Consider the following 18,750-nt stretch of genomic DNA (forward strand, 5'->3'; position numbering starts at 1 on the left):
TCTTTGTATTTGGGCTCCAAGGAGCCCCATTGGTCCTTAGCAGACCAATGGGGTTCCTTCAAATCAGAAGGAACCCCATTGGTCTGCTAAGGACCAATGGGGCTCCTTGGAGCCCAAATACAAAGATGCTTTTGAGAGCTCTGAGCTATAGCTCAGAGCTCGGGTCCTGCAGCGCAGACGCGGTGGCGGCGGCGGCGGTGAGTGACGTCGGGTGCGGCGTAGTTACAATGTAACAAAGTTGTTATATTGTAATAACTTTGTTACATTGTAACTGATAGAACATTTCCGAGGATATTGCGTGGGATCATTTATTTAAAGGGACAGGTAAGTATTAATGGTTAATTAAGAATATTAAAGGACTTTTTTCGTGGTTATGTTTTTTGTTCAATTAAAATACTTTTTCTATGTGTTTGTGTGTTTATTTACTTTAACTCTTAAAGGAAATGGGTAAGGGGTACTACAAGTACCTCTATACTCATTTCTCCTGGGAGGGGGGTGGGCATCTGGGGGACCCCTTTTTAAAGGGGACTCCCAGATTCCACCATGAACCCCCCACCCAGGAAATCGCGGCCTCCACCTCCACCGCCCATCGGAGGTGGAGAAGAGCCCCTTGTCCTTGGATTGGACAAGGGCTCGGAGGGGGAGGGGAAAGCTTGGCTGCCCCTCCCCTTCCGAGACCCCCCAATCCATGGACCATGCGGGCTGGTATAGTCAGGGTGCGGAGCCCCACGCGGCCGGTGCTCCGCATTCTGGCTATCCCAGCCTGCATGGGGGACAAGGGGTTAAAGAGGTCTGGGAGGGGGGACCCCACGTCGTTTTTTTTTTTATATTTCCCACACTCAGAACGAAGTAAGTAAAACTCTTCCCACTTGGGGGAATCTATGAAAATAATACACTATTGTTACCTGTGCAAAAAAAACTGACATTTTCCGCATTTAAAAGACATTTTCGCCCTTGAAACTTAAAAATCGATTTTCTCAAAAACTATAAGGTCTTTTTGAAAAAAATTTTTTTCCTCTTATTCCCACTGATCCCCTTAATATACCCTGGGAATTTGGTGTTCCTAAACTTTAAGCAGGCTTTGCTATTAACCGTTAAAGTCGGCGGGTTTTTAAATGTTTACATTTTTCCTTTGAAACTTTAACATCGATTTTCTCAAAAACTATAAGGTCTTTTTGAAAAAAAAATTTTTCCTCTTATTCCTCCTGATCTCCTTAATATATTCTCCAAATTTGAGGCTCTTAGCATTTAAGGGGGCTTTGCTATTAACCCTTAAAGTCGGCGGCTTTTTTATATTATACGGAGCGTTACGGTTTAACGCGAAATTACGGTAGCGTTTAATGCGAAATTACGGCATGAACGAAACGCGAAATTTCGCGTTGAAAATTACGCTTACGGTATTTTCAATTACGATTTTAATGGCAATTTCGCTACGCTAATTTCGCATCGTAATCGCAAATTTCGCATGCGTAATTATAGTAATGCGAAATTACGAAAATTTCAGCTCAACTCTATGCATACATTTGCATACTTGGAATTATTTGCATCTAATTGATCATCCCTACTTGTGGGCCAAAGAAAATTAAGGTAGCCATGCATTGTAAATGTATTTATTATTATTATTATTATTATGTTCGATCAGACAGTCTAATCGACCTTTAAATCAAAGTGGATTTCAAAATCGATATTTAGGGCTAAAATTTGGTTTGAAAGAATTAACCGGAGAACACAGAACATTTATATCGCACTTTTCTCCTTTTTGGACTCAAAGCGCCAATTTTATTATTTTTTGCCTTCTTAAAAAAAACAAACAAAGGTATTTGCAATAATTCAGCTTTAAGTGAGCAAGTGTGGTTTCCCATGATGCATCACTTCCGAATATGCAAATCCTCTCTGCCCCTGCAAGCAAGGCTGTACATCCAGAACCACTGGTGTAGTGTGTGTGTAGCCTGTAGCTTACAAGTTTGATTGATATGGCTCCGTAAAACATGCAAGCCTGTTTCAGACTTTGTGGATGTCATTAGTGTATGGCATAAATTTTATATTGCTCTGAGATGGGGCTTGGACCAGTATCATGGTGACCAAGAACAAATAGGAAGAGTATAAGCTAAAAGAGACCAAAAAACCCTCTCAACCCATTCTCAGCACAGTTGGTAGAACTCATTGGGGTCAATGCACAAGACTTCTCATAAATGACTTATTTTTCTCCCGATTAATAAAAATAACCTTTCAGCACATTTACAAGCAAAATAATCATGTAAACTAAGTTGTTCCTGATTTACTTCATTTCAATATTACTTTTCTTACCTTAATTACAGTATTTCTTTTTATTTATTTATTTTTGCTCTTTGGGAGCTTAAAAATGTAACGTAGTTAGGGGAAAACAGGTGAAAAAGCTTTGTGAATCATGCCCATTGTGCTGTAAATTCTTGGAATTCTTTGATCTCTCTCTAAGCAGAAAATATGGAAACTGAAACCAAACTCTGTTTTTGTCTCACACTGCCCCTAGTGACATGTGGCCATAAATACACATTACAGCATTAGTAATTGGATGCAGGGAAATAAAACCATTAAGTTAAAAAAAAAAAGTGCTAAAATTGGACTGGTGCACTTGAAAGCCTCCTAAATTGGCTGCTAAAGGGTTAATAAAACATGCCAAATATAGAAGGCCAAATTGTATTTGCTGGAGTGCCAAGGTTAGCCATGACTGCCTTATACTGTCCTAGTAGTTCTGGGTCCCCATGAGCTATCTGAGCCCTTTTTAGTGAAGGATTAGAGATAACTCCATAAGGGTTTTTAGCAGTTGCTCCTGCATGCACATCATTCCACATACACTTCTGCAGATTAAAAAATCGACTATAAATTGCTCATTTAAAGCTTGGCAAGATATCCATGTTAACACCCTTTTAATAAACACACAAGGAAAAGCTACATGATCATGTGAGCAGTAAATGGGCTGTGATCCCTGTGCTGTGCTTTTGTTGTTCCTTATTAAAATAGCAATCTACCTAATGAAGTGAGTGCTTGGATGGGATGGGCACATGAAGTGAGTGCTTGGATGGGCACAAATTATAACCGTTTTAGTTTACGTGGGCTTAAAGCGAACCCGAGGTGGGTTTGAAGAATGTTATCTCCATACAGAGGCTGGATCTGCCTATACAGCCCAGCCTCTGTTGCAATCCCTCATAAATCACAGCCGTGCTGCTGACAAACAGCTTGTCAGAGCTGGCTGTGTTTATCTCTATAGTGTCAGTCTGCTGCTCTCCCCGCCTCCTGCAAAACTCTAGTCCCCGCCTGCATCCCTTCCCTCCCTGCTGATTGGAGGGAAGGGACGGGGGCAGGGACCGGAGCTATGCAGGAGGTGGAGAGCAGCTGAGACTGACACTACAGATGTAAACACAGCCTCACAGCATGGCTGTGATTTATGAGGGATTGCAGAGTGCAGGGGGACCTTGGGGGGGGGGGGGGGGGGGGGTTGGGATAGCAACAGAGGCTGGCCTGTATAGGCAGATCCAGCCTCTGTATGCAGATAACATTCTTTAAACACACCTCGGGTTCTCTTTAAAGTGGATCTACAGGCCAAACCAGATGGCATACTGATGCATGCACTCTTATGTCCCGTCCGTCTTATATGGGTGAAGCTGTCTGATGATCATAGCCACCAATGGGGAGCTACTAATGCAGTGACTGGTGGAGGGCCCAATGTGAACCCTGTTCAGGAGCTGAGGTAGCATCCTGGCCTCTGAAGCCTCTATTACTGATTTGGATTTCTCAATTTGAATTCTTGGCACCTCCCCTGCCTGCTCACACGGAAAGTTTCCAACATATCCAACCACACCTTCGAATGAAGTACCCAAAATGAATAGAAAGTAATTAATCGGGTATATTGAGGGCAATGGATATCCGGAGCAGTGCTTTTCAGCGCTGCTATATTTGGGCGCAGCCGGCGCCTCCATAGACTTCAATAGGAATCATTCCTATTGAAGCGCTCAGTGAGTAACGTCGGCTCCGTCAGAAGACAGAGCCGACGTTGCTTAAAAACATAATAATTCGGCCTCCAGCAATCGCTGGAAGCCGAATTATTTCATTCCCCCACTATCCATGTCGGCCTGGAAGGGGAATAGTAATTAAATCGGCCCGGACTTGTGCAGAAGCAGGATCAGCTATATACCGCTGTATCCTGCGCCCAAGTCTACCGGCGCCGATTTCAAATGTACGCAGTAATTAATCGGGTATATTGAGGGCAATGGATATCTGGCAGTGATTGGATCGACGGGAAAAATCAACGTGTATGCCTAGCTTAGAAGGAAGCTATGTTCCCTGCAACTGAGAGCATGTGAAAGATACAGGTATTGCTGCCCTTCCTTGACTGGTCAGCATCGGGATTTGCCATAATCCAGCCTTTGTGTGGCTAATAAGTAGATGTATGCATTGAGAATCAATATTTTTATGTGGAGTAACCTATTTTATGTTTCCTCTCTACAGAATATACTACTTCCTGAATGTTTCTACTCCTTTTTTGACTTACGGAAAGAGTTCAAGAAGTGCTGCCCCGGATCCGGTGAACTGAGTGAGCTGGATGTGACCGCCATGGCAACTTGTATCCTTTTCTTATTTGGTATTTGGATGTGTCCTGATCATTACAGGAGTACAGATGCTTCCTTTTCAGAATTGATATCTGGTGATATATGCACAGTGCATGGAAAAGGGAGAATTCACAGAATTTTTAAGCCTTCTGGTCACAGCTACAAATAATTTATCTGAAATAATTGAGTCAAAACAGAAATGGAACAAAAATTCCATCCATGGCAGATTTAATAAAAAACAGAACGTGGCTGGGAATACCATTTGGTCATTCACTAATGTATAAGACTACTAATCTGCCCGTCTGTGTAGTCGGTCTGTTCTCTTTTGAAAAACCACTCCTATGATCAAGTTATGTCACAACAACAAAGCATTTGTAAAGCGCTTTTCTCCCGTAGCACCCAAAGCACATAAGCTTGTCTTACATCAGTACATAGGGATGTGTACAGCGGAAAAAGTTAAGTGCCACTCTAAACAGGTGGCTATTCAGTTTTGATTTAAAAGTTTCAAGGGTAGGAGCTGTTTGGTAATACATTCCACAGGGTAGAGGCAGCATGACAGAAACCTCTGGCTCCAAAGGTTTTTAGTTTGACTCAGGGGGTGGTCAAGTTATTGGATCCTTTTGATCTGAGGTTGTGGGAAGTGTGACAGTTGCAACAAATCCTTCAGGTATCCGGGGCCTAGATCATGTAAGTATTTGAATGTTAGCATGCCAGTTTTGAAAAGGATTCTCCATTTTTTGGGTACTAGCCAGTGTAGTGAGTAGAGGGTTGGTGTTATGTGGTAATGGCAGGGTTGGCTTGTCATGCAATATAATTTATAACCGATATTAAAACTATGATGGTAATATTCATGTGACAATACTACATGCAGTGGCTATGTTTGGGCATGTAACAATTGGATGCTGGCAGCAATTTTCTTATGATTAAGTGTTGTGTATTGTGTATATCAAATTCAGGTACTTGACCTGAACTTGAAATTAACTTTGTTTACACACATGAGACGTTGCATCCATTTGAGAAAGTCTTGTATGCAATACAGTAAGCCTCTGAGGAAGTGACACCGAGATCACAAAACTTGTGAGCCGTAGACTGTTTTTTTTATTTATTTATTTTTGCAGTCTATGCATAAAAGATTTGACATTTCAAATGTGGAATATACATTTTGGATGTAAACCTATATGCTATATAGAGTATTTATGAACTGTGGCTTGTATGTTAACCACTGATGAATTCAGTTGGTCTTGATGAGCATTAGTGTAGCACAAATAGCCATTTGGATGTATTGATTTTATTAAATAAAACTGCAGTATTGGGCATACATTATCAGAAGATGAAATTTATTCTCAACCACAGCGGCAAATAAAACTCTCCATTCATTTCTTGAGGCTTTGGTGAGAATGGAATGGAGAATCTGCCTACAGGAAGGGGCAATCCGTTTCAATGGCCTCCAGATAGTCTGCAAAATGACATGCATATTTCTCAAATGCCTGGTGCACACAATGCAATTTCCCATCAGATTGACGGTTGAATCCTTAATTTTAGACAGGTCTGATCGGATTTGTTTTTTTTTTTTTTATTTTTTTTTTTTTCCCTGATCCATTTTCCAATTCTAGAAAAATCAATCAGAAAAATTGAAATCTGAAATTGGAATGGACCTGTTGGAAATTATAGGTTCAACTATCAGTCTGACAGGAAATTGCATTGTGCAGGGCTGGATTAACCATAAGGCATTGTAGGCATGTGCCTACAGGCGCCTGGTGATGGAAAGGCTATTTCCTCTGCTCCTTGAGTGCCTTCCTCCCTCCTTCCCTATGCAGAGTCCTGAGCAGAGCGTGAATGAGGTTACTCACCCAGCTCTCAGCATTCCACTGACAAGATCTTACTTCAGTCGGGGGCAACTTAATACTGCGGGTACCTTTTGGCTACCTAATACTACGGGAAGTTAGGTAGAAGCTACAGCTGGGCCAGCCAGCACACTTGTGGTGCGGGTTTGTAGAATCATAGAGGGCGACATCTAGGGTGCCAGGACATCTGTGCCTATAGGCTCCTGTGATCTAAATCCGAGCCTGGCATCGTGTGTACCAGGCATATGAGGACTTTGGTGAATAGCCTGGAATTTCATAACCCTAATTTATCACTATATTTCCTCCCTGTTCTCCAGTAGCTCTCTCACACTTCGCAGTAGCTGATTAGTTGGAAGTGTGATGTGCTTCATGACCTGGTCATTTGCAGCGCGTGAATTGAAGCCAAGTGGTTTTATCACAAAAGGCTGTAAATCTCCTTTGTGCTGGTAATCTCTGGCAGGCCGAGTATCTGGAAAGCAGCAGTGTTTTCAGAGCCTAGAATGGGAGTGGAGCCCAGACACTCCTCTGTTGATTCTTGTCATGTGGCGGCCCACACAGCCACGCTGCATCCGCGTTCCCTCCTCTCTCCTGTGAAGGTGCGTTCCGCACACATCACAGGAGCTTTTTTTCCACTTGTCTTTAATTATTTGAATCGTTTGCCAGGGAGTAGATTGTAAATTTAATTGAACTTTTTATTTTCTCTTTTGTAATGCAACTGTATCATACTTTTTCATCCATATCCCTTTTGATGATATGTATTTGAGCTCTGGATGACTTAAGTTAAGATGTATTTGTATGTTCTCCTCTCAAGCTTGACAAACGACAAGTCGGGTGACAAGTTGTTCGAAAAAGTTGGACGTGTGTACATTTATCCGTGCCTGGAGACTTGATTTCCAGTCAAATGAAAGGAAGTGGAAATGGGACAAGACTTCACAGAGAAGTAAAAGCATATATTCCTGGTTGAGGAAGAGAATACACAAATACCCTTCCCTTGTCTCTGTGAAGGCCCGTTCCTTGGACAGATCCAGTTTAGCTTATGGGTTGACAGCCAGTCTCCTTGGTCCTATAAAATCTCATTCTACAAAGCTGACTAGAATGACAAAAGGCAACTTTAGCTACATCTGTTACACAGCAAATTGCAAGTCAACAATACAGATAATTTTTACTTTTTCACTGAATGGAAACCCAGAAGTAGTTTGTTGGGAAACATTTTTGCTCTGCTCCAAGCTGGCCACATATAAATGACTTTATTCCAATCTGATCAGATTGGTTAGATTTTTTTTCTTCCATTAGTGATCCCAAATGATGATTTCTGATCATTCATATGAATCATCGTTCGTGAACGATCTGCCATTGTATTGTTAGTGGCCACCACAAACCTGGCATACATTTGCAAAGTACACAAACTTCACCCAACTAGAGGTTCCCATTTCTCCTTTTCTCTGTAACATGAGCCTCTTGGCCAGGCCAGGGCAGGACAGATGCACAGACATGGGAGATCTGACCACCAGAGGAAGGATGTTAGGAGTAGGACTTGAGCGGCTGAACTGATGTGGAGGAACATGAAATGCCTGCAGATTTAGCTGTTATCTAGCGTCTCATCTAGGGTGTAACCAGCTTCTGGCATTCAGAAACCATTTCCTTGGAATAATTGGATTTACTAATGACTTCACTCCAGGAATCAAACACCTGTCTGCTGAGTCCATGAAGTTCTTTTCTGAGGAGTTGTTAGAGGGACAGGAGAGGCGTTTTTGGGATTGAGGATAAAGGAAAACTGTAATGAGAGGGATATGGAGGCTGTCATATTTATTTCTTTTTAAACAATACCAGTTGCCTGGCAGCCCTGCTGTCGAATTGGTTGCAGTAGTGTCTGAAGTACACCAGAAACAAACATGCAGCTAATCTTAGGCAGCATGGTGGTAGAGGTCAACATCTGCAAGGAGTTTGTATGTTATCCCCGTATCTGCGTAGTTTTCCTCCGGGTACTCCCGTTTCCTCCGACATCCCAAAAACCTACAGATGAGTTAATTGGCTTCCCCCTAAAAATTGTCCCTGGACTATGATTCATACACTACATGATATATACTGTACATAGACATGACTATGGCAGGGATTAGATTGTGAGCCCCTCTTAGGGACAGTTGGTGACAAGACTATATACTCTGTACAGTGCTGCGGAATAATAATCTTGTCAGATCTGACAATGTCAGAAACTCTTGATCTGCTGCATGCTTGTTCAGGGTCTATGGCACAAAGTATTAGAGGCAGAGGATCAGCAGGACAGCCGGGCAACTGGTATTGATTAAAAGGAAATAAATGTCAGCCTCCTTATCCCTTTTGCTTCAGTTTTCCTTTAAGTTGTTTGCTAGTACTGTGCACGATTATGGCAATCTGTGGCAACATAGTTTTAGTAGGACTGCCTTCCTTGATTATAGATGAATCTTCTAAATGTATTCAGATTTCCCATCCCTTGTGTCCTGATCCATACTGATTCATAACCCCACCCAAGGAGTCGTCGGTCAACACTGCACCTCTGCTGAGCAGACCTGATCAATGAGATAACAATTGCGTGTTGCATGTTGATTTAGGCTGCTTCCACACAGGGACATTACAGGCGCACGTCAGTGCAGCCTGTAACGCTCCCCAACTCGCAGCAATACAAAGTCAATGGGGCAGTTCACACTGCCCACGTTGCGTTACATGCTACATTCTTCTTCAGAATGTGCAGCATACTATAGCGTTCCAGCGGCTTATGCTGCGTTAGACTGTTTGCACATGCTCAGTGTTGGGGCAGAGAGGAGGCGGGGAGAGGCCGCTACGTAGCCGCGCACATGGCTACTCAATATGCACTGCACTGGTGGCCGCTGATTGGCTGGCGGTACCACGTGATGCGGAGTGTTTCACTCCGTATCACGTGGTCCCGCCGGCCAATCAGCGCCACTCTCACTGCCCTAATGTGGAAAGAGCCGCTTAACGCGGCTCACTCAACGTCCTCTACCAACACCGGCAGGTGTTGCGTTAGGGGACGTTATGCGACCATAACGTCCACTATAACGCAACGTCCCGGTGTGTAACTAGCCTGAATGCAGATTGTACACTGCTTAAGATGGGATCCATAAAAATTGTTAGGAAGTGCATTTGATTGGCTCTATTTTAAGATGCGTAACGTTTGCTTTAAAGCTGCATACATCGGCTATCTCTACTGGGCTATCTCTACAGCTGCTGCATGCGAATGGGGTATCTCGTGTAATCTAGTCTTCTCTGTTCTTAAAGTACAACTGAAGTGAGAAGTATATGGAGGCAACCATATTTATTTCCTTTTAAACCATACCAGTTGCCTGGTAGCCCTGCTGATCCATTTGGATGCAGTAGAGTCAGAATCGCACACCTGAAACAAACATTCAGCTAATCTTGTCAGATCTGACAATGTCAGAAACACCTGATCTGCTGCATGCTTGTACGGGGCCAGTGGCTAAAAATATTAGAGGCAGATGATCAGCAGGACAGACAGGCAACTGGTGTTGCTTAAAAGGAAATAAATATGGCATATTCCCCTCACTTCAGTTGTCCTTTCAAAACCACAAAAAATAGTGCATCTTGTCTTCATTAGAATACATATGCTTTCCACTCCTAGATTTTGACCTGTTGCCTGCTCAGCTTAACCAGTATAAACAGCCGATATAGGAGTATCTAGCATACTGTACGATGCCTCCACCCCCAGACTTCTGTGTGGTATAATTCCCTCCTCCAACTCTAATCAGTCCGCCTGAATAGGATGTTGGTTTGTGGATGAGGGAAGGTAAAAGTTGAATTTGTGTGTGCGATCTAATTACTAATAACCTTATTTGCTTCATACAAGGAAGTGGCTTGTAGAGTCTAATTTAGTTAACATGCAGTTATTAATTGTTCAGTGATTTGCTAGCTCCAACTTCCTGTCCTGTCACTTCCTGCCTATGAACAGCCTTTGCTGTTGTGCAGACCGAGCAGTATGGATGGACATAGCTCACCTCTGGGATAGGATCTTGCCGTTATGTTAAGCGTCTATGCAAATCGTTGGCAGTGTTTCCTGCTTGGCTTGTTCCAGGTTCACACATCCTGGATGTGCTGGTTCTTTGTTTGTCTAATATGAGCTTTCTGCTGAGAATGCTATGGGTGGCTTCCTGTCAGAGAACGCACTGAAGCCTTCACTTCTCGGCTGCTCGTGTTTTTATTCAGAGTCACTCTTGTTCTTCTTCGTCTTAGTCTCAGCTTACCTGTCCAAACCAGGGCATGTCGCTCCCCTCTCCCAGCTGTTTTCCAATGCATTTCCCTTGCTGTAGTGTTTGGAGCTCTCAGACAATAGGACAAGCTTGTCAGTTCTTCTGTAGGAGATCTATGGTGAGAGGACAGGTTTTGTATAGGGGCTGTGAAGAACCATGAAGAGCAAGGCAGGATACTGGCTGAATACTTATTACATGATTATACCTCAGACAATGTAATGCCAGTTTGGGCAATGATCTACTACCCACTTAATTACATACTTCCTGACTTATTTGAGAAAAGAGGGACATTTAAGTTGACCTGCCACACCTCTAGCCACACCCCTTGCTATGCATATCACAAATCCTAATAAAGATGTAGTTTTGTTATTCAAACCACTCTGGTCCTTCCTCATTATTAGTTTTCCTGCATTTTAAAATAAGAAATATAATCATTCAATTGATGGGAATAATGTTTACAGTTTCTGTAGAGAAATACGTATTAACACAGATCTGTGTACACCAGTCCCGATAGAGGGACAAATGAAGGAGGGACAGTGGGATTTGGTTCCCAAAGAGGTACTGTTGGGAGCTATGCAATTTGCTATCCATTTCCAGTATTCACAGTGCTCATGAGGGCAGTATCTTTGTCCCTTGTAATTATGGTATTGAGCTCTTACAGGTGGCCATACACTCGTTAGATTAGCAGCAGATAGATCATCAGATTTCTGATCTGATGTGTTTAGGAACAGATTTCCAATAGATTTCAGTATGAAAGCTATTGAAAATCGATCTAATGGCATTTTTTTGCCATTAGATTTCCATTAGGTCCAATGCAAAATGAGCAGTCTCAACAGATCGACCTACATTTTCCAGCCTGTCAGATCGATTTGAAATGGGCCGCAAATCGATCGGTCAATCAATTTGCGATCAATTGATTTCGATCGATCGGCCGCTAATCGGCTCAGTGTATGGGCCCCTTAAGAATGTGAGTGTGTGTAGCTCTATTTAAGCCCCAGGATACCCCTGGCATATATTCTTTGCTTTGATTTTGTATGATACTCTTTTGACCTGGGTAAAGGGAACATTTTAGTGTGAATTGAGAGGAATATGGAGGCTGAAATATTTCCTTTAAGCAATACCAGGTACCTGGCTATCCTGCTGATCCTCTCCCTCTGTTACGGTTATCCATAGATCCTGAACAAGCATGCAGATAAGGTGTTTGCATCTGACTGGACTAGCTGAATGCTCGTTTCAGGTGTGTGATTCAGACACTACTGATGCAAGAATGACCAGCAGGTCAGCCAGGCAACAGGTATTTCTGCACTTCCAACTCATGGTATTGCAGGAAGTGTCAAGTTCCATTAACTTTAATAGCCATTGCGACAAGCTGTGGTAGGAAAAGGTAACTGTAAAAGGGCCCTCAGCTACACAGAATTCAGATAAATGTTGCCTGAAACAGTCTTTCATGATCACATGGATGTTTGTATAGTTTCCCAGTCAATATACAGATTCGTTTCTGGGAGCTCTGCCAAGCTGCCCATTCTGTTCTACGTATAGTGGAGGCAATAAGGCTGGCAATTTGTTGCTGCAGCTGTATGTACAGTCAGGCTGCGCAGACCACAACTGTTTAAAGGAAAGGATCATCCCTGGCCCTGCTCACACAAGATCAATCCAAAACTATCTTCATACACTTTGTAGGTTTTCCCCAGGGAATTGGTTTTCTAATTTTTCAAAACCCTGTAAATGAGCTACACCTTACTCTACGATAGGGGTATGAGACTATGGTAGAGATTTAGATTGGCAGCTCCTCTGACGGACATTCAGTGACATGATTATGTACTTTGTACAGTGCTGCAGAAGATGTCAGTGTTCTATCAATTAATAGTCAGCTTCTGGTGAGTGATATCTGCTCTCTTCTTGCCTAGATATTGTCCTCTTCCCCCTACTCCATAGCCAAAATAAATAATGCCTAAAGTTTATCTTTCATGAGGCGTTTAACATAATGCTGCATCAGGAATTTTTCAGTTTTAGCGGTGCCTTCACCTTGATGCTGAATTTGTTTTTTTTATTGTTTTGTTTTACTACTGTATATCTTTTTTTTTTTTTTTTTTTTTTTTTTTTTTTTTTTTTTAGCCCTTGGCTACCTGTGCTGAGAACTTGCTACAAAGCTTAACCTTTCCCAGCTAATGTCTATGTTGAAAGAGTTAACGCTGCGCTGTTTGGGTAGGGACAGTCCAAGTAACATGACAGATCCTATATGTCAATCCTGCTGAGCAAGTTTGGTCTGTTTTGGATGCCTTATGGCAGGCCCAGTGCAGGATTCTTGGCTGTTACTATGTGAATCACTCCACCTATTTCACTACCGCCTTTCCCTGCAGAGAAAATGCCGTTTAAATGTGTAATTGCGGCCTTGTGATCCACCTAGTTTTTTGCTTTTGTCGGTATAATGCGAAAAACTATTAAACCCTCTGCGTTGGACCTTTTATTACGCTTAAATGTTTTTAAGCTTGCCAATGTTTCTTTTTTTTATCTTTGCAATGGGCAAAGTAATCCTAAGAGCTCAAACGGGAAAAAGGCTATATAATAATCCTAATTACCTGAACATTGTTTTTGCATTGGTGGAATGGCAAAATAAAGTATGAACTTTTGCCAGTAATTTCAATAATCTTTTGTAAAAGATTATCTTCATTTTTTGTGAATACCCTTACATTCTGATTGTTTTTTTAGATTCTATACTAAGTTTTAGAAGTGTTTGGAAGTGTTCAGTGGCGTAGCTAAGGAGCTGTGGGCCCCGATGCAAGTTTTACCATGGGGCCCCGAAGCACTCTATACATATCAATTGATACGGCGCACCAAAACCTGCCAATGGCAACTACAGTGTCTGAGGTGCAAGAAGGGGATGGGGAACAGTTTGTTAATGATTACCACTATTCAAAGTATCTATAGAAGTGATTATTATGAGCACAGGACCAATAGAAAGCGAATACTGGAGTTGAGGGAAGGTCCTTCGGGGCCCCTCTGGCCCAAGGGCCCTGATGCGGTCGCTACCTCTGCACCCCCTATTGCTACGCCCCTGGAAGTGTTTTTTGGTTGTCTATGTTCTCTTTGGAGAGAGGTCCTCTCCTTGTCCCTGGAACCTCCAAGGTGGGTTGTAGCCGTAATATTGAGAATAAAGGAATGAAGAGTTCCAGAAAAAAATTGTGTAGAGTAGGAGGTTTTTTTTGTGTTGTTTTTTTTTGTGTTTTTTTGTTTTGTTTTTTTTCATACATAGGTTGCTTAGTTCACTACCACATTTTAAGATAAAGGCCCATATCCTACTTTCCCCTGATATTTGATAGTTGCATCCAGTTCATAACAATGGGAATTTACAGATTGACTGCACCAGGTTCCCTGCACCGAAGCAAGGCCGGATTTATACTTTTATAGCCCCTAGGCCAAGCATGTTGTGGCTCCCCTACCATGTTCAGTAGTGCAGCCTCCTCTTCCATGTGTATCGTCCATGTACTGCAGCCCCCTTCTATGCCATGTGCAGCCCGCTCTTCCATGTGTATCGTCCATGTACTGCAGCCCCTCTTATTCCATGTGCAGCCCGCTCTTCCATGTGCATCGTCCATGTACTGCAGCCCCCTTCCATGCCATGTGCAGCCCGCTCTTCCATGTGTATCATCCATGTACTGCAGCCCCTCCCATGCCATGTGCAGCCCGCTCTTCCATGTGTATCGTCCATGTACTGCAGCCCCTCCCATGCCATGTGCAGCGCGCTCTTCCATGTGTATCGTCCATGTACTGCAGCCCCTCCCATGCCATGTGCAGCCCGCTCTTCCATGTGTATCATCCATGTACTGCTGCCTCTCTACCGTAAAGCGCTCGATTGGGCATTAGCTTTCCTTTTTCATGTAATGCTCTCCATTTGCTGCTTTCTTTCATATAGCAGTCATAGCAATACCTTTTTCATGTTCAGGTGCCTCATTGTGCAGTAGCTGACCAAGGCCCGGGCCTTTGTGGCCTTTCCAGAAATCCGCACTCTGGACATGAGGAACCAAAATGGGGCCCTCCTCCAGTTGCTGCATTAGCGCTCATTGGTGCTGTGGTTGTAGTAAACACTTTTTATGTGTTCTTTGAATAGTGGGAATCCAAAACCATTCCTTTGCTTATGCTTGCCTCACATTGGCTGTCCTTCAGGCCTATTGGTCTGTATTATACGATTATAAGGACTGTGCCACAGGGAGGGGACTAACCACAGATGTCTGCACTAGGGCCCATGGTTCTGTAGCTAGGTCACTGCTCACATCACAAACTTTCCTTTTGGAGATCACTCTTAAAGGATCACTATCATGAACAATTGTACAATTTAAAATACTTGTAAATGCATACAAAGTGTGTTTCTTCCGGAGTAAAATGAGCTATAAATTACTTTTCTCTTATGTTGCTGTCACTTACTGTAGTTAATAGAAATCTGACAGAACTGACAGGGTTTTGACTAGTCCATCTCGCTATGGGGGGTTCTCAGTATTTCAGTTATTCTTTAAAAGCACTTTCTGGAAAGCATCTATACAAAGATGCCAGCTGCTCCCCGCACTAGTTTGCAAGCTTCCCTGCCAGGTCAACTTCTGCAAGGAGTTTGTATGTTCTCCCCGTGTCTGCGTGGTTTTCCTCCGGGCACATCCAGTTTCCTCCCACCTCTCAAAAACATACAGATATGTTAATTGTCTGCCCGTAAATTGGCCCTAGACTATGATACAAGCACTACACGATATAGACATAGGTGGGACTGTGCTAGGGATTAGATTGTGAGCTCCTCTGAGGCACAGTTTGTGACAAGACCATCTACTCTGTACAATGCTGCGTAATAGGTCGGCGCTATATAGTCAAATCTCTTTTTAATGTATTTTACATTTTACAATTTTTTGCAATAGTGGTCCTTGTAGATCCTCAGCAAGCTCTGTCAAGGTAATTAAATTTGCAGACGACACCACCATAGTCGGCCTGATCTCCAACAACGACGAGCAGGCATACCGCCACCAGGTGGACAGGATTTGCCACTGGTGCAAGGAGAACAAGCTGATCCTCAACAATGCAAAAACGGTGGAGATTATCATTGACTTTAGGAAACATGCCTCCACCCCACCTCCACTGCACATTGGTGGAACGGAGGTGGAGAAAGTGCCCTGTGTCCGCCTCCTCGGCACCACCATCTCCAACACCCTGAAGTGGAAGGCAAACACTGTCTCCACCCAGAGGAAAGCCCAGCAGAGGCTTTACTTCCTCCGCCAACTGAAGAAGTTCGGCATGTCACGGAAACTCCTGGCGAACTTCTATACCGCAACCATCGAATCCATCCTCTTATTCCATCACTGTCTGGTATGCTGGCTCCACCGAAGACGACAGACGCAAATTACAGAGGGTCATCAGGTCAGCGGAAAGAATCATCGGACACACTCCCTACCCTAGACTCCCTCTATAATGCCAGACTACGCTCCAGAGCTCTGAAGATCGCCAAGGATCCCTCCCACCAGGGGCGTAGGAATAGGCCCTGCAGCCCCTGCGCCCGCGGGGGGGCCCGGCCCCCCCCTGGGGCCCGCTCGGGGCCGTTTTGTGGGTGCTGGAGGGGTGGCAGCATGAGGGGAAAGCCTTGCCCACAGTCGGCGGGGAGAGGGGTAGTTCCCCCCTCTCCCTCACCTCGGGGCTCTCCCCTCTGCGCTCCCCTCCAGCTCGTAAGTGTCTGTGGGGCTGTGGTGGGCAGCGAGCGGCGGGCAGATACATACCTGCTTCCGTGCGTTCCATCGGAGACTTCTCTCTCTAGCGGCTGACGTCACTTCCGGAAGTGACGTCAGCCGCTAGAGGGAGAAGTCTCCGATGGAACGCACGGAAGCAGGTATGTATCTGCCCGCCGCTCGCTCGCCCACCACAGCCCCACAGACACTTACGAGCTGGAGGGGAGCGCAGAGGGGAGAGCCCCGAGGTGAGGGAGAGGGGGGAACTACCCCTCTCCCCGCCGACTGTGGGCAAGGCTTTCCCCTCATGCTGCCACCCCTCCAGCACCCACAAAACGGCCCCGGGGGGGGGGGGGGGCAACCCGCTCAGAAAATCTGCAGGGGGGCCCAGTGGGGCATAGTTACGCCCCTGCCTCCCACCCTGGCCACCAGTTTTTCAACCAGCTCCCCTTGGGGCGGAGGTACCGGTCCATCTCCACAAAGACCACGAGACACAAAAACAGCTTCTTCCCCTCAGCTGTAATTTCACTAAACTCTATAAACTCTGCACATGCTCTGCCCCCGTAGGCCCCCCCATGTTGACTTCGTGCCTGCAAACCACATGGCAGATGTATTTGGAAAAGTATTATGTATGTTTTTGAGATGAAGTGTTGTCTACTATGTTCTATGCTCTGTTTGTCTCTTATGTTTCTATACATATGCCCTGTATTCATGTGCCAAGCCCAATTCCGGGCACGACCCAGTCGTGCTTGGCGAAATAAATGCGATTCTGATTCTTTAATTCCAACTATAGTCCAACCTCTCCACCATAGTCTACAGCTAATCTATCAGGGAAGGAAGGGGCGCAGGCGGGGAGCGGCGATACGGAGGAGGCGGGGGAGCGGCGAGAGTGACAGTGGCAATGTAAACAGCCGGCTATTGACCTTCTGCGTGTCACTAGCATGGCGATTTTGATTTATGGAAGCAAGCAGAGGGCGGGGGGGGGGTCTGGGTGAGAACGATATAGTAACAGAGGCTGGGCAGTATATGCAGACCTAGCCTCTGTGTGCAATTAGGATTTTTAAAACCCACCTCTAGTTCTCTTTAAAGGATACCCGAGGTGATGGGACATGAGATAGACATGTGTATGTACAGTGCCAAGCACACAAATAACTATGCGGTGTTCCTGTCTGAGTCAGGACTGAGAAAAAAAGGAAGTGACTACAGTGTGACCCTCACGGATAGGAAATGTCAACTATAAAACACTTTCCTAGCAGAAAATGGCTTCTGAGAGCAGGCAAGAGATAAAAGGTTCAATAGTTCAGATTTTAGCTCTGGCATAATGCAGTGAATGTGTCATTGAGCAAAAAAAATAAAACAGTTAAAACTTAAAGGAATACTATCGATACCCAAGTGTTCTAAAATGACAGTGTGCAAATAATGTCTAAGTAGCTGTGTAAACATTTTACTACTTTTCATGTTAAATATCAGAGGCAAAAGCTGTAATTTATTGAGGGTAGGATTTGGCTATATTGGGACAAATCAATTGCAGAAGGGGTATCTGCTTCAATGCACAGCCAGAGTTGCATATCAGACTACAGAAAGCAAATATCAAACATATCAAACTCTGAAAGCAAAAACAATATGAAAAAGCTGTGAGAATTAGTTACATTTCCTCTGCTCTCTTCACACTTCAGTCAGAAACAGAGCTCCCAACAGCTGCAGCTCCTGTGTCCTGTCTCTCTCTGTCACACACAGAGCTACACATAGAGTTAACTGATCAAGTGTGAGGGGAATTTCCCCTCTCCTCATGGCTCAGTCAGCCCTCAATTTTGGCGCCAGTAAACTTTGACTGTATTTTGCTAACAGTAAACAATGAAGTTGCTAGTAGAATGTATACACCAGTACTTAGCAGCACTTCCCAAACAATTCCTGTGTCAATTGAAAAAAATATGTGAATCGATAGTATTCCTTTAAAGTAGATTTAAACCTAAAATAAAACTGTGGAATATCTTTAAAAATCATTTTTAGAAAAAGGAAGATGGATAAAATTGTTTGTTTCATTACTTTATTTTCGCTTTGGGTGTCCTTTAATCTCTACTTATCTGGCTTGCAGTCACTGCTATGTATCCCTTTTTCTTATTTCTCTCTGCTTCAAACACAATAGGGGAATGATAGGTGAGTGAGCTGTGCTGCCCCTCCTACACTGCGCCCTGAGGCTGGAGCCTCTCTGGCCTCTACCCCGCCCCGAGCTTTTGGCTGGACCATGAGAGCCTCTGCCATTTAAATGTGCTACATCATACTTCCTCCCTACGTCCTCCAGGACGGCCCTCCTCCTGAGATTGTGTAGTCTCCCCTCCCAAATCGGAAACACCTGACAAGAATT

At 44.0% G+C, this 18,750-nt stretch overlaps 1 protein-coding gene across 2 annotated transcripts in view; it reads left to right on the forward strand.

Annotated features, from left to right (window-relative positions):
* The window catches only part of ESRP1 (epithelial splicing regulatory protein 1), a 125,511-nt gene that overhangs the window by 47,052 nt on the left and 59,709 nt on the right, over positions 1-18,750 (forward strand). For both annotated transcript variants that reach the window (XM_068237668.1, XM_068237670.1), the window contains exon 4: positions 4,486-4,600. In XM_068237668.1, coding sequence (XP_068093769.1) covers positions 4,486-4,600 — 115 coding nt within the window. The remainder of the gene's footprint in view (positions 1-4,485; positions 4,601-18,750) is intronic.

Source organism: Hyperolius riggenbachi, chromosome 5 (genome assembly GCF_040937935.1).
Source record: "Hyperolius riggenbachi isolate aHypRig1 chromosome 5, aHypRig1.pri, whole genome shotgun sequence".
Classification (NCBI taxonomy): Eukaryota; Metazoa; Chordata; class Amphibia; order Anura; family Hyperoliidae; genus Hyperolius; species Hyperolius riggenbachi.